Raw genomic sequence first — 16,063 nt, forward strand, 5'->3', positions numbered from 1 at the left:
AGTTATATTCCAGTCTGATGATTCACGAAGAAATATATTTGGCAAAAATCTCTTTCACGCTCAACATGAATAAAACAAACAAACAAAATCCCAGTGTGCTTTAACAAAACTGAAAGGGAACATTATGAAATTGTTACGGGGCATAAAGCCAAATTTCATAATGGCGTCATAATTGAATTTTTTTTCCCCAAATTACCCAGTGTGTGTTGTCTCAAGGCGTCTTTCTTTTATAGTTACTCAGCGCATTTAGTCACTGTTTTGTTAACACATAAATAGTCCTCTGCTTTGACTGAAAACAGTGGTCATTAAATTTTGATTTTGTGGTTATTATTTTATAACTCAACTCGGCCCTTCACTTAGAACTAATGGAGCAAAATGCTCAGTTCCCACAGGGAGTGGATCTTTTTTCAGTTGGATATGACAAAACTCTGGAGGACTTCTACAGCTGTCAGAATGTAAATGCAAGCATGCAGTTATCACAATAAATAGCAGCAGGGTACGAACCTGGAGAGGTGAGCTTTCTGCGCACGGTCAACATCACCTGCCCGTTGCGGGCAGCATTGGTCATGAGCTCCAGAACTTGTTTGTGAGATTTGCCTTTGACAGGAACGCCATCAATACAGATGAGCTCATCTCCAGCCCGCAGACGCCCGTCCTTCTCTGCGGCACCCAGAGGAACGATGGCACCAATGTACACCTAAAGAGAGACAGCATGGTTGAAGGTCACATCATTTCCCATTGTGACAATATGGTAATGAAACACTACAAAGCATGTCGACGCTCACTGGCTGATCTGGTCCTTCTCCACCCAACACTCTGAACCCAAATCCAGTCTCCTGGTTCCTCCTGATAAACACGTCCAGTTCTTTAGTGTTGGTGGCTGAAAAAAAAAAAAAAAAAAGCAAAATTAGCTGTCAGCCATAAACAGCAAATCTGTCTCACATGACCACTACTAACTCCCAAAAGTCAAGGTTGAACTCACGTTTGCTGTCTAGCAGGGCTTTAGACTTGAGGTAGAGCTCAGACGGGTCCAGTTTTGGGGAGCTGGAGCGGATGGCATGAGGAGGGAAAGGAAGGGACTGGGGCCCAGGCTCAGCAGCACTGGGAGTTTCAGTACTGACAGAACTGGTGGCAATGTCCTGCTTCTGGGTACTGGGAATAGCTGGAGTGATCTAAATGAACAGATGAAACATTACCAAATATTCATCAACAGTACAGCCCAAGTACTATGCCAAACATGGACGTCTCTCAATACGAAAGGGATTGTTCACCCAAAAAGGATAATTCTGTCATCATTTTACATCATTAATTGACTGGAAGATGTTTAATCATGTACGAATCAAGCAGAAATTTCATTCTTTTTAATGCAGTCACTCAAAACGTGTTTTTATGACTCACAATGTTTATATCCACATTGAACACAATGTAACAAAACCTGCTCTGAAATAGATAATCAACATTAGAGCCTATATGAGAAAGACCCAATAGGAAGCACTCCTGAGGAGCCTGTTGACTCAGCAGTGATGTTTGCTGCAGAAACTCGTGTTTGCTTCAAAGTGATTCACAACATCCTGCTCTTAAAATAACATTATAGCGTTTGGCACTTGCTCCGTGAATAATGTATGACTGCAAGAAACACGCTTCGCAGAAGAACCCAGAAAGAGGCACATAAATAATTCATCCTGTTTCATCTTCATTACATCAAAATTCCCTAGTGTGTCTAAATTAAATCCCAAACACTGAGTAATTAAAAGACATTTAGCTGAACTTACAGGTTTCAGAGACTTCACAGGAGAGGTCTGACCTGCAGGCACAAACAGATATAAAGAGGGAAATGAGAATGAGCAAGTACAGTTGAAGAGGTACGTTGCAAGACTATATAATTAGACAGAGCAATTTATTGCAGGAGATATTAAATTCATCAGTTCATTTAGCACATTTAAAACCTTTAACAGTGAAGTGTGCCATTTTTGCATCACCAATGACTCCAAATGAAATATGACTACTTCAAAAAGGTTCACAGAACACTTTGCTCGCCCGTCATTGGTCAGATAAACAGTTAGCCCCACCCCAAACTCATGGCATTGGTTGAGCCAAAGCTGTTGTCAGAAACAAACAAAACATGATTTAAACAACAGAAATCAGCCCTTAAATGGTTTTCTGTAAGCATTTTACAAGCTGGACACACTTCACACTTTTTTGCACCCTTCACCTTTAATACCAATATCAAGAGCCTTGCAAAATATATTAATCAAGTCAACATCTGTCTCAATGTGATAAACATAACATACACTACTGTTCCAACAGTTATTTTAAATTAAAATAATATTTCACAAAAATTACTGCATTTTTGGTTAAACCATTGCAGTCTTGGTGAGCATCAGAGACATCTTTAAAAATATATATACCCCAAACTTTTGCATGGTAGTGCAGAGGAACCAAAAACAAACAAACAAAAAACCTTATGAAAATGCAAAATGTTTCAATCCTTAAGCTGGATTTCAGTCTAGCTTATATTAATACAGTGGAAAACCTTAAAAATTGCCACTAAGGGGCAGTGTACTCTACAATGCATTTACTTATACTGGAGAAATAATTGAAAAGACCTGATATACACACACAATGCAGAGCATGATGATCCTTGGCAGACATGTTTATGTACAGTGTGTGTGTGTTTGTGTGTGCAATATGAAAAGCCTGCATGTTAACTGTGAATACTAACAAGACCTAGCTGTCTTTTTAAATAAATAAATAAATGCAATAATGACTATGTATAACATCGACATCTGTGGTACATTGTGGGTTGGTGGAGATTTTGAGCATATAATCATCTTTGTGTAAGTCAGAGAAGAAAAGCTTGCTTATGAATACGCTTGACCTTTTGCAGCCACAATCCGATGACTGCGCTGTGACAGCCGAAACTGGAAAGCGAGGAAGTGAACACAGAATCTGATATTTTCACTTGGGCTCCAGACAAACCACAGACTTGATTCAATATAGATCTGTGTGTATAGCTGCTATGCACCCACTGCTGTGCATGCAAATACAGGATTCAGTTCAATTAAACCGCTGTTAGGGGGTTTTCTCTATGAGTTCAGGAGATGGTAGAACTGGTGTAACAACCGCCTCGTGCATATAAACTATTGATAGAGTGTACACAAACCACAGCAGCACAAACTGAAGTTATAGAGATGAGTATATAGAATGACATCACTTTATTTCGATTACTTCACAATTAACTCTAATCACCCCAGTAACCTGCTGTACTGAGATTGTGCAATCCATTTTCAGTGTTACAGTGTGTGTAAGCGTGAACACTTCTTCCTTCAGGCGTTAACATTATTAGTGATATACGATGATCAGTCTCACTAAAATGTGAGGATCTCTCACTCACAAACACAACCAACTATCTCTTTCAACTCTCATCCTCCCTGTTATGTTTCTCGCTCTATTCTTCTTCACACATCTTCAGCTTACATAAATCATTTTAATCACAACTTTATCTCAGAGTTTGCCTTCTCTCTTTATTTAAAGGGATAGTTCACCAAAAATGAAAACTCTGTCATCATCATTTACTCAGGCTGATGTCATTCTAAATCTGACTTTCTTTCTTGTGTGGAACACAACATTTTCAAAACTAAAGGGGACCAAACAAATTTGACTTTCAACATTTGACCCCTTTGACATTGACCGAATGGAGAAAAACAAAACAAAACAAAAAACATTTTCCAATGAAGAAAGTGTCATTCAGGTTTGGAATGACATAAGGTTGAGTAAATGTTATTGTTTATAAAAACTAAAACTATTAAAATAATTGTAATTAATTGCAAAGTAATTAAATTATATTGCGAATTATAAAAAAAATATTAGATGAAAATTAGAAATGTTGCTGAAATGAAATGTATGTACTAAAATTACTAAAATGAAAATAAAAATAAACTAAACAAATATAAATATTGAAAAATGTGTCATTTTTATTAATATTAGTTTTTAATTATTTCTATTTAGCATTATTTTTAGTTAAAGTTTATCCATAATTTACATAACATAACTAAAACTTTTTAAATCAAAAATATAAAAATAAAAGCTAATTCAATATATAAATAAATACTACAATAGCATATAAATTATACTAAACAACACTGGAAATTATGAAAGAATATACATTTTTGGATGAACTACTGTATCCCTTTAACTGTCACTATAGCCAGATGAGGCCTGCAACGAGAAGTAGTCAAAAATAATTAGGCGGTAACTGGACCCCAGGTCACACTGTCTCCATCACTCACCTCCTCTGAGCACCAGGACGTTGACCTCGCTGCCCACGGGCAGGTCTTTGAGGATGTCCACCACCTGCGCATGGGTGAGGGTTTGTACGCTCTGCCTGTTAATTTCCTTTATCACATCCCCCTTCAGCAGACCTCGGCACCACTGCGCGTCCAGAATCATCTTCACCTTCTGGCCCAGTGGACAGTCTGCGATGGCAAAGCCGAATCCGCTTGGCCCCTTTACCAAAGGCACGCTCACCAGCTCGGGCTGCAGCAGGGTGGTGTCTCCCGCCTCTGGGAAGCGTCCATTGGGCATTGCTGCAGCTGGATGTCTACCATCGGTGGTCATGTAATGGAGGTCCTGCATGGAGGGGGTCCCGTCTGAATGAACGGGCTGCCCGTCAATTCCCGGCACAGAAGTTATGATGTCGCCTGTGCCCTCTTCGCTGGAATTGGTGTCCTCTGGCAGTGGGTATCCACGGCACAAGATCATATCCACAAACTGGTTTACAGGAATGGACTGGAACATCTGGACCACATCTGCATGGGTCTTGCCCAGCACACATGTACCATTTATGTCCACTATAACATCACCTAAATGAGAGACAAAGAATAAGTAAGAATGAAGCAGTTGTTCTAAAATCCAAACCCTACCTAGACAGCATGTTTAGGCACTGAAGGCAATCCTGTTTAGCCAATTCTGATGCAAAAGCTGTTCCATACAGGATTGTGCAGTTATGATGCCTTGTAAAAGACTGTGTTTCTGCCATCATCACATGACATGCCCAGTAAAATAACAAAAACATACATTTATTTGGTCCTAACAAATTGTTCCACCTAATTAAAATCCTCTACTTACCCCAATATTTGTTTGTAATAAACGTTTTGTGTTTTTAGTTTAGTGGCATGTTAAGATTAAATTAAATAAACAATTTAGTATAGGGACCAATTCTCATAACAAACCAATTACTAACATATTGGTCTATTATTAACATATTGGCGGTTTATTAGTAGTTATAAAGCACATATTCTGTATGACCATATTTTACATCCCTAATCCTGCCCAATACCTAAACTTAACAACTACCTTACTAATTATTAATAAGCAGCATTTAAGTAGAGTTTATTGAGGCAAAGGTCATAGTTAATGGTTTGTTAATAGCGAGAACTGGACCTTAAAATAAGGTCAAGTTTCTCATGCACTCCTTGAAAAGGAAGCCTGTTCTAAACCATTGGAGACCTTGTTATGTCCAAAATGGCCAAAGGCAGCACTGAATTTATCCTTCACACATAAGGCACTCCCAGAATGCTGTGACAAGCTCAGTGCAAATTACATTAAATAATATGCAATTTCACCCAATATCCGTGCTTTGCATTTGATTTTTGTTGTGTTATTTATTTTACTATTATTTATATACTATTATAGTATTTGTTAATATTATAAAATTACTTTTATAATCATACTTTCAGATATCATTTGAATTTTAGTTTATTCAGTTTTATTAATTTTAGTAGGCTACTTCAATTTAAAGGCAACAGTTCTTATTTATATTTTTTTCAGTACTGAAAAGTATCAACAACAACAAAAAAAGCAAATTGCTAAATTGGCTGTAAATTAAAGCACAATTACATCCAATATATGTGTGCTATGCAATTAAAGTCAGGCACTTTATATGAAAATCACTGTTTGTGTGGGATGTGAATGACCATTATAATTGCGGTCTACGTATATAGAGTGTTTTTAAATCAGTCACTAATAAGATTCAATTTTAGTAAGCATATTGTCGGTACTGTGTATGGCTGTGTATGAAGACAATAGGCAGCAAGGCAAACTCACTAGGATCTGGAACATAGCCACTGTGTCAATTTGAGCACAAACAAAAATCCTACCATTGTGTTTAAACTGTTCATTTTGATTCTAGCAATGAGAGCTGTCTTGGCTCCTTCTGTTCTGCTCACGGGGGAGTGTGTATGAGTATAACATGCAGTGATAAAGAGGTAGTGCCTAAGTAACCATTACTCCAGCTAAAGTCAATGATCTGCTCAGTTGGTGCAGTCTATCTAATGGTAAGTTTGTCTATTGATCAATGCAGAGGATGCTGGGGAATTCCTGCATTCTTTTCTACTCCTTAACAATCAATGGCATCTTTCTAGGTTCGCTTCACTTCTTGAAAGTGACTGTTCTGCCTGAGATATCCTGCTGCTCATGCAGTAATATTGGCATGAAGCACACAATCTGTCAACATCAATGTTTCATTCAGATGACCAGGAGCTCACAAGTAACTGGGCCAGGTCTACTGCTAGCCATGAGGATTTTAGGGTGAGTTTAGATATTCTGTTAACAAAACAAGAAAAATATTTCTCACTGACCTCCAGATAAATATAGTGCACCTAAAAACAACAAGAGCTGACTGAAATCATCACTTCCAACCTGTTTTCCTGACTTGAGGCAACTTTTACGGAGTATACACAATACAGTCCAAAAGTCTGGGGTCACTAGTAAGACTTTTTTTTTTTTTTTTTTTTTTTTTTTTTTTTAAGAAAAACATACTTTTAATCAGCAAGGATGCATTAAATTAATCAAAAGTGACAGAAAAGACATTTTAAAATATATTAAAAAAGAAAGCAGTTATTTGAAATTGTAGAAATATTTCACAACATTACTGTTTTTATTTTATTTATGTTCAAACAAATGTAGCTTTGGTGAGAATAAGAGAGTGTGAAATATCTTACTGACAACTAACTTTTTAATGGTAGCATGTATACAACCAATCACAGAGACTACCGTATCATCATCTAAACTTTTGCCATGACAATCTATTATTGTAGTTTCAACATTTTCAATTAATCCCCCCCCACCCCATAAAAAATACACAAACTGCTGTTGGCTGCTTGGCATGTCAATCAGATGGTCTCTACCTATCTAAGTGGGCTATTCTTGGCCAGAATAACCTTAAATGAGGACCAAACTTTATGCTGCAATTCAACAGTCTGGCGATACAAGACAAATACCAAATGAATATAAGTAAATCCACAATTAAAACAAACTTGCAATGTATTAATGTTTTAACAGGTCAAAAAGAGGCTCATAAACAGCCCTCTATGGCTTTTTTGATAGCTTGTTGACCAAACATAAGAATTTCCATAAAGAAATTGGATGCAGATGAATCTTCCCCTTAGCATGCCTTTTTTGAGCCAGCTGAAGCATGTTTATTGCTGTGCACTCAAATCCAGAATTAAATGTATATCTCAGTTAAACTGTTTTACAATTCTATGTACATACTGATGTCTTCAGGGAGTTGAAGTACACAGGCAGTTGTTTCTTCACATTGTAACAGAGGGTGGGTGAGTGTTAGTAGTGTTAGTGTATGCGCTGCAATTATGGCCAAAAGCAACTCTGCAGTAAATCCAGCTCCTCTGATGCTCACCCACTGATTCTTATTTATTTTATCGCTATCTATGCCATCCCGCTATGGGCACTTACACAGGATTATTTACTTGGAATCTAGCAACCCATCAATGCTCCAAGAAATGGATGTGGCATCTAGCAATGCATCACATATGGTACCATTCGAAACTGCAGTGTTAAACACGAATGATCCAGGGTGTTAATGTGCATAACGATACTTAGATCAAATTAATTACCTAATGGCTTATTAACCTTCATTAAATAAGCAACAAGTTTCCTCAGAACTTAATGAACAGGAGTCAAGCGGATTTACCCGAAGCGATTTTGTTATCGTGTGCAGCAGGTCCATCTCTCAGGACGTTCTTCACTTGAAGGAATTCATCTGGTCGGTCTCCACCGATGATGGTGAAACCAAAGCCCTGAAGGCTCTTCTTCAGAGTTGTGCACAGGATAGCACCCTGCAGCTGAGAAGGGTCCCGTGTGAATCCCCTCAAACCAGCTTCATCTAAAAGAAGAGAGATAGAGTATGTCAGACAAGCAATTTAAAGCTTGTTTACTAGGCAAGACAAAGTGCATGCACTTCTAAATGAGCTGTTTGTATAGAAATCTCTACAGTTTGTCAAAATGAATGAAGTTCCCTTTTAAAGTCGGCATTAAACAGAAGTCACGATTCTTCACTATTGTGACGTATATGCAGTGAAATGAGGGAAAAGTAGGGCGGGACTTAATTCTGTCCATGGGGAATTGATTGGATCTTTTGCTATTGCTGTGAACCCATGTGAGTGACATGATGTCCCGTCCTCATGCAGGTAAACACGCCATCAGAGAAGACATTTCATTGCAGGGGAATAGGGGCAGTTACTTTGATTAACTGATTAAAGTTTATAAGGGCATATAAATAAAAAAAAATGTGCACACATAAATCATTTATAATAAACACAGCAATATTCCATAAAAAACAATAATTTTTCTTGAATCTGAACTGTTCTTGCAGTGCTTTTACTGTATTGAAATCATCATGAAAACAGGCTGCGCAGAGTAAAGCAGCAAAGAGAGAACTAGAGGAAAGAAGGGAGGTCTGGATTCCATTAGTCATTCATATTGAATAATGCAACAGAGAGAGCAATAAAGAGAGTGAAGGATACATTACTAAATGAGTGAATGATAGTGGGATTGTTCTGTATATATCCACATACACTTCCAATTCCAATTAATTAACGCAGTCCATTCATTACACTCTTTTCAATTACTCCTAAAACATTTACCCTCACAGCAGCACATTCATAAGAGTGTTCTGGTTAAGAACTCCTAATTAATAACCACTAAGAAATTGCTCAAGCAACATTTGGTGATGTTTTCATCTGGTAAAATGTCCTTGGATGAGCTGATAATCATCCCTTTTTTTCTTAAACCAATTTGTGGGGTCAGTGAGCGCATGCAAATTTGTCAAGTGTATAAATTATGTTGCCATGGTGACCACTCCAAGATGAACTACTTTAAACATAATACACTGACATAAACATGCTTTTTAAGAATGCTACAAAACGAGAAGGAATTTAAGCTACACTGATGATTATTTTGTGGTCATTTTTATGACAGATAGCATCATCCATTAATATATTAAATGATATTACTTTACTGCTTATTCTTGGAAGGTCATTTTATCATATCAACAATCACAGGCATTTTATAGGGAGATTTGAGAGTATACTTTTAATGTAAATGATAAAATATGTCTCATACCATGTATAAAGTGAGATGTACAATAACATTCAAATTCTATTTGAATATATTTTATTCATGTGATGTCAATGCTGAATTTTCAGCAGCCATTAGTCCATTTTTCAGTGTCACATTATCCTTCAGGAATAATTGTGATATGCTTATTTGCTTCTCAAGAAACATTTCTTCTTATTATTGTTATTATTATCAGTGTTGGAAACCACTGGAACAGAAAGTTGCAAAGTTCAAAATAACAGCAGTTATTTTTAATAAAAATATTTTGTAACATTATACACGTCTTTACTGTCACTTTTGATCAATTTAATACTCCCTTGCTTTATAAAAGTATTCATATCTTTTTAAACAAATCAAACAAACAAAAAACGTACTGACCCACAACTTTGGAATGGCAGTTTATAAAAGAATAACTAACAAAAAACATTGAAATAATGCACAATAGTTTTTAAATAATGCACAATATTTTGCGTATCAATCTCTACTTAACCAGTGATGATGGTTTCCAATTCTCGAGGGTAATATTGGACATTTCCAAATTCTATTCTACAATTACTGGATATTACAAAACCCCCTGGAGGACTGTGAAAATTATGTGCAGAAAGTATCCAATAAATAAGAGACAGTTTCATGCTGCTCGACAAGTTATGTGAAGAATAACAGCACTGAGCACATACATCAGATAATCACACAGAGTTATGAAACAACAGAGAAAGCAAGTAGTCAGTTTCACCTGTTTGATTAATAACAATACAGCGAAAAGGATTGGCTGCATGGCTGCGTGTTTCTTAACTCTGCATAATCTAAGTGTATTTTCATTTTTTACACATGGTTTGAGTGTCTGAATATCATCATTGGTGTTTGAGCAGTCTTGAGCCTTTGTTTTTAGTTTTCTTAAAGACATTGCTCACTCAGCTCTGTTATCATTTACTCCACTTCATGTCATTCCAAATGATGGCAACTTTCATTTTTGGGTGAACTATCCCTTTAAGATGAAGGTGTTCAACACTGACTCTGAATCAGCTCTAAACAGCAGATCGTACACTAATTACAGTCATTTCTTACCCACCAGCGGTTTTATTTTTTTCCTGTCTCATTTGAGAGTGCCAGTAGAATCAGATGAGGCCACATCAATCTCATTAGGAGAGCAGGGATGGATATCTCACTATGTGTGGTGGGAATTGGATTTGCATAACAGCCACATTGATGAGTTGGACTGGCCCTATGAAATGGATTATGTTGATTATAATAACCATGGCACACATTTGAACTGTGAGCTACAAGTGCGTGTGAATTGGTTGTTGGACACAGGTACACACAAACCCATCCTTGCATATTAGATCCAGCCCTCTCTATCCTCCTTTACTGCTGTTTTCACATTCAGCTGGTGAGGGAATTGTTTAATGAGGTTTAATGTTTATGTTCACTTTATCACACTTCTCATGCATTAAGGGCCACTGTGTCTCTTAGGGCGAGCAGATTATGAAATGTCAGAGTGTAATTAAAGGGGTCATATGATGCTGCTAAAAAGAACATTATTTTGTGTATTTGGTGTAAAGAAATGTGTTTATGCGGTTTAAGGTTAAAAAAAAACATATTATTTTTCACATACTGTACATTATTGTTTCTCCTCTATGCCCCACCTTCTGAAACGGGTCGATTTTCACAAAGCTCATCTCTCTGAAAAGCGAGGTGTGCTGTGATTAGCCAGCTATCCAGCACATTGTGATTGGCCAAATGCCTCAAGCGTGAGACAGAAATGTTACACCTCTTAACATATTGTGATGCCTTGTCCGGCTGGAGTGACGAGATATAAACATAAAACCCATTATAAACGTGATATAAACATGATTTCTAGTCGTGTTTTCTTTTGGAAGGCCAAAACAAAGTAATTTCGCTTTCTCAATGGAATGTCACACACTGCCGCCTTGAGTGAGCAGAGGCCGGAGGCCTAGAGTGAGCTTAGGCCAGTGGCTTGAGAACGGTGTGGCAGGCGGATTCTACCAAGGAGAATACCTTGTGCTTGCGGCTACCACATGTCACGCCCTCTGGGCTGGACGCCGCTTCATCCACGGTGAAAGCCGATTGAGCAATCCACAGTGCAAAGTTGTTGTATTTCCTCAGAGACCAGCACTGATCAGCTCCAGGCACAACGAAGCAGATATCGTCCTCTTTTGGAAGGCCAAACGAAGTAGTTTCGCTTTCGAAGTGAAACACACAGCGTCTATACGACATGGCGGCAGCAACAACAATACTACAACGAGAATAAAAGGTACGCCTTCTATCTTTGCATAAACATCTGGGCGGTGTTATGCAAATCTTCCCACATAGTGACATAGATATGTGGGGGCGTGTTAGAACGAGCCGTTTCAGGGGGGCGTGGACGAGTGTTAAATTTAATAAAGAATATCTCATTGGATTTGAGACTTTAGTCTTTGCAACTTCACAGATCTTCTTTATTCACCAAGAGCTTGTAACACTCCAAAGAGAAAGGAAAATTTGAAATTGCATCATATGACCCCTTTAAAGGTGTAGTATGTATACATACATGTGTGTCTGTGTTGTAGAAAATGACCTGAAGTAGCAAAGAGCTAAAATTGTTTTGTATTTGTGTAAATGAATAAAACAAATAAAATGCATGAATTTTGTCAATACTATTATAATTGTTGGTAGAATTGTATAGTTATGGTTATAATTTCTGATTATGCTCTGAAAGCACTGCATGACTGCATTATATTTTTGTGCACTCGTCCCTGTTCTGTTCTCAGCTAGGCATCACCATCCTCTCATTAAAATGTCTTGGCCAGCTAACAGAGCATAGCATAATGAGACAGAACAGACGTCCACTGCCAGCCTTCCAGAGGGGATAGGAGGACAAAATCAACGCTCAGAGGACACAGGAACACACAGAAGACAGTGACGCTCAGGGAGTCCAAACCAACAGTCTAAGTTTGGTTTAACCTTAAACATCCTGAAACTGAACTGAACTGATCCTAGTCATATGTTGGCCAGCCAAAATATTTCATTCAATGCAATCATTTAACAGGATAGAACTGCTGACAAAAATGGTACAGGTTTGGACAACAAACATCATTAGGAAGAAACCTCATCAGTTGGTTTAATATATATATATATATATATATATATATATATATATATTTATTATTTTAAATTAGATACTGTTTATTGTATGTTTATTGTATGTTAACAATAGCCATAAATTGTGCTTGACCTTTAGCATAAATTAATTACTTTACTTTTCAATGTACTCTGATCTTGCATTCTATTAAGGACACACAGTATGCAAACTGAGACCCAGAACATGTACTGTATATGTACACCAGGTGCAAACTCGTGCTTTGAAACCTGAAACGTAAGCAAACACCACTACCTACAAGAAAAAAGCTCAGAGAAAATGTGAAAATGAAAAAGAACTATTGCTCAGTGTCACATTAGAAAACGGAACAAGGATGTGTAATGGTAAATAGTGAAACACCAGCAACAAAGTGGAACGTGTGCATAAATATACAAAAGCTGGCACAGATGAGCATAACTGAACAAGTACACGGTCACACTTAAATACACACGCAGATGGTAAAACACACACGCTAGCTGACAGAATTGCTGCGTTTGACGAAAGGAACTCTGAGCCTCTGGGATTATCTGAGATCATATTAACCACAGATGTTGATTATGTTCATCTGATGGAAATGATCTGCCTTTACTTAAACTAACACCTGAGCAGCTCATGCATCTCTTACTTTATGAGCTCACTTCTCACTTAAACCATGTCCTAACCAGGTGTGGCAGGTAATCTGAGTTTTTGTCATAACAAAACAGGATACTGACAAGATATTCTGATAGTTGCTTGGTTTCTATGCCTGGCACTGCATCTCTGAAATCTCATTGGTGCAAAATCCCATTCCATCATCTTTATACTAAACAAAAAAATGTTCTGGTTACCTTGTATGTTGTTGCTTCACTTTCAGTGTGGACAGATATATTATGTGACAATGCAATAGGAAACACTTTGCATGTGGCTCTTGTCACTTCCTGATCTCATTCTCACTGAATTGTTTCCTATCAACATTGCTGAAAAAAATCAGCCTATGGTGGTTAGGTTGGACAGTTTTGATGGTTTTAATTGTATTATATGTATGTATTACCTGGTCAGGCAAGGAGAACAGATAGCCAAACAACTATAAACCAGCTTGGACTAGTTTAAAGCAGTTTAACAACTCAGGCTGGTTTAAGCTTTTTTTTTTTTAAGGATGCATTAAACTGATCAAAAGTGACAGAAAAAAAAATCAATTTCAAACAAAAGCTGTTCTTTTGAACTTTCTATTCATCAGAGAATCCTAAAAATGATCACAGTTTCCACAAAATAATTTCCACAAAAAAAAAGACCTGAGTAAGAGCTGCTGATTAAAGGATTTTAAAATGCTTTAATATAGATTAAAGTAGTAAAAAAGAAATAAAACAAAAACTGAGGTAGTAGGAAATGGGGAATAAAGCAGAAAAAAGTTAGAGATATACTTAAGGGCGTCGGTACTGCTCCTGAGGCCGCTGCTATTGGCTGACTGGTTGGAGACGCATCCTGGCTGAGTTTCTTCTTGGCTTCCTGCACTGGATTCTCAAACTGAGTCTTCTGATTGATGTGGCTGAAGGAAAGAGTGAGACAGTCACTGAAAAGGACCGGAGAGGGCAGATACAATGACACACACACACGCTTGCACAAACACAGAGAAGAGAACATTAGCGATGCTTATCCGTTTATGCAAACAGTCTTTGTAAAGGACTACACCATATCAGAGCTAATAGGTAAGCAACTGTGCGCATGCGTCTCTTCGTGTTTGTCTTCTGCTAATCAGGCAGTCACTTTTTCCTTTACCACAGACATTTGGTGAATGAACAGAAAAATAAACAACATACTGAGACAGAAACTTGGAAAAATGACATGAACTGGTTTGACTCTGAAAGCACGCAACCCTTTCAACTACACAATTTTGAGAAGACAGGATCAAAGTCTTTAAGTAAACATTTGAACTTAAGTATCTGAAAGTATTTATACATACTCAATCAGTATTTTAGTATGATTTTAATATAAAACATCCTTAAAATAAGATAAACTTACCTGAGAAGCGAAAAGGCTTAAGATATTAATAAGATTTTTTTAGACTTAAAGTATATTTCTTAAAGTAAGTAAATATCTTACCTTAAATTTAAATACATTTAATTTAGGATATATTCTTTTTCTCAAAACATATTTGAGTTAATGTGAAATTTTCTTATTTTCACAATGTGACATATTCAAATAAAACAGGATATTCTACAATACAAACTTTCAATAGGACTTTTTTTTTTTCCACTGAGAACTGATTGGATTGTGAAAAGAGGGCGTTACCACTAGAATGTACAAACTGAGTTTCCGAAAACAATGCTTAAAATAGCTGTTTAGTTATTTGCTAACATTATCCAGTAGTCTGTGTGCCCTAAACGACATCAGAGGAAATAAAAGCTGTATTAGAGGAAGTTACTACATTTTGATTAAATATTATGAAGACAAATTATAAGGGCAAACATTTTTTCTTTAGGAAAAGCATGCAGAGATTAATAGTCTGCAATAGAAGAGTACATTAGGAAAGTCAATAGGGTCTGCTGACTTTAGAATTGATCTTGTTTTAATAAGGATGATTTTACTGGAAAATAAGACAAAAAAAAAAAAACCTTCTGAAAAACCTTTTTTATGACCTTTTGAAATAATCAAAAAGCATTGCAAAAACACCTTTGATTAAAAGTACCACAGAACAGCCATATTTCAGACCCATCTGTAATTGCTGCATGCACACTCTCCTCTACTAACACATTTGTTTTCTTGTTTGTTAGTTGCCTAAATTAATCAGCATTACCTTGGCAAGCCTTTCCAGAGACACAAGCTTCACAGCACATGCATGTCCTCTGTAGAGTGCTGGAGTGTGTTGTTTTATCCTTCCCACCCTACAGGTTCACATAAAGTGATAAAAGCTGCTCGTCTGCATTGTGTTACTTCGCTTTAACTGTTGTACCTGCCGGTCGTGACTGCACCTCAGGAAGGCTTTTAACAGCCACGGATCCCTCACAAAACCAGTCGGCGTGCTGCGAATTTGTAGAAGAAAGGTACTGTTTTTGCTTTTGCTGTGTGTGACTCATGCTGAGACTTATCCACCCAATCCACAAAAAGCAAGAGTCTGAATACTCTCATCTGACTGCTGATAATTCAGGCAGAGAATAATGAGGGATTGTACCAAGCCATATTTAAATCAAAAATAAAACAACGTTTTGTTGACCTCCTTGCATAAATATCCTGGCACAGCAGGGACTAACCTTACACAAAAAAATGCCATTAAAATCAAATCCTGTATCTGTTTCCAAAAGCCCTCGAGTCGGCTGCCAACAATTTCAATATCTCACAATGCTTTGAGAGCAGAAAATTAGCAAATCTGGCCAATATGATGATCGATAAGTGACATCAGCCTTCTATATCAGAAAAATACTCATTTGAACCAAACTATATTTTTTCAATAATCAGGTGTTTTATGATATTTATACTATAATATTTATATTATTACTCTTTGATTAAGAACAAATAATATAATATAATATAATATAA

At 37.0% G+C, this 16,063-nt stretch overlaps 1 protein-coding gene across 6 annotated transcripts in view; it reads right to left on the minus strand.

The window, feature by feature from the left end:
• The window catches only part of LOC109065840 (membrane-associated guanylate kinase, WW and PDZ domain-containing protein 3), a 127,220-nt gene that overhangs the window by 12,765 nt on the left and 98,392 nt on the right, over positions 1–16,063 (minus strand). For all 6 annotated transcript variants that reach the window (XM_042713770.1, XM_042713769.1, XM_042713768.1 and 3 more), the window contains 7 exons: positions 13,951–14,075; positions 7,991–8,182; positions 4,290–4,862; positions 1,773–1,804; positions 983–1,172; positions 786–880; positions 505–697 (listed from right to left, as the gene is read on the minus strand). In XM_042713770.1, the coding sequence (XP_042569704.1) occupies positions 505–697; positions 786–880; positions 983–1,172; positions 1,773–1,804; positions 4,290–4,862; positions 7,991–8,182; positions 13,951–14,075 (1,400 nt within the window). The remainder of the gene's footprint in view (positions 1–504; positions 698–785; positions 881–982; positions 1,173–1,772; positions 1,805–4,289; positions 4,863–7,990; positions 8,183–13,950; positions 14,076–16,063) is intronic.

Source organism: Cyprinus carpio, chromosome A23 (assembly GCF_018340385.1).
Source record: "Cyprinus carpio isolate SPL01 chromosome A23, ASM1834038v1, whole genome shotgun sequence".
In the NCBI taxonomy this organism is placed as follows: domain Eukaryota; kingdom Metazoa; phylum Chordata; class Actinopteri; order Cypriniformes; family Cyprinidae; genus Cyprinus; species Cyprinus carpio.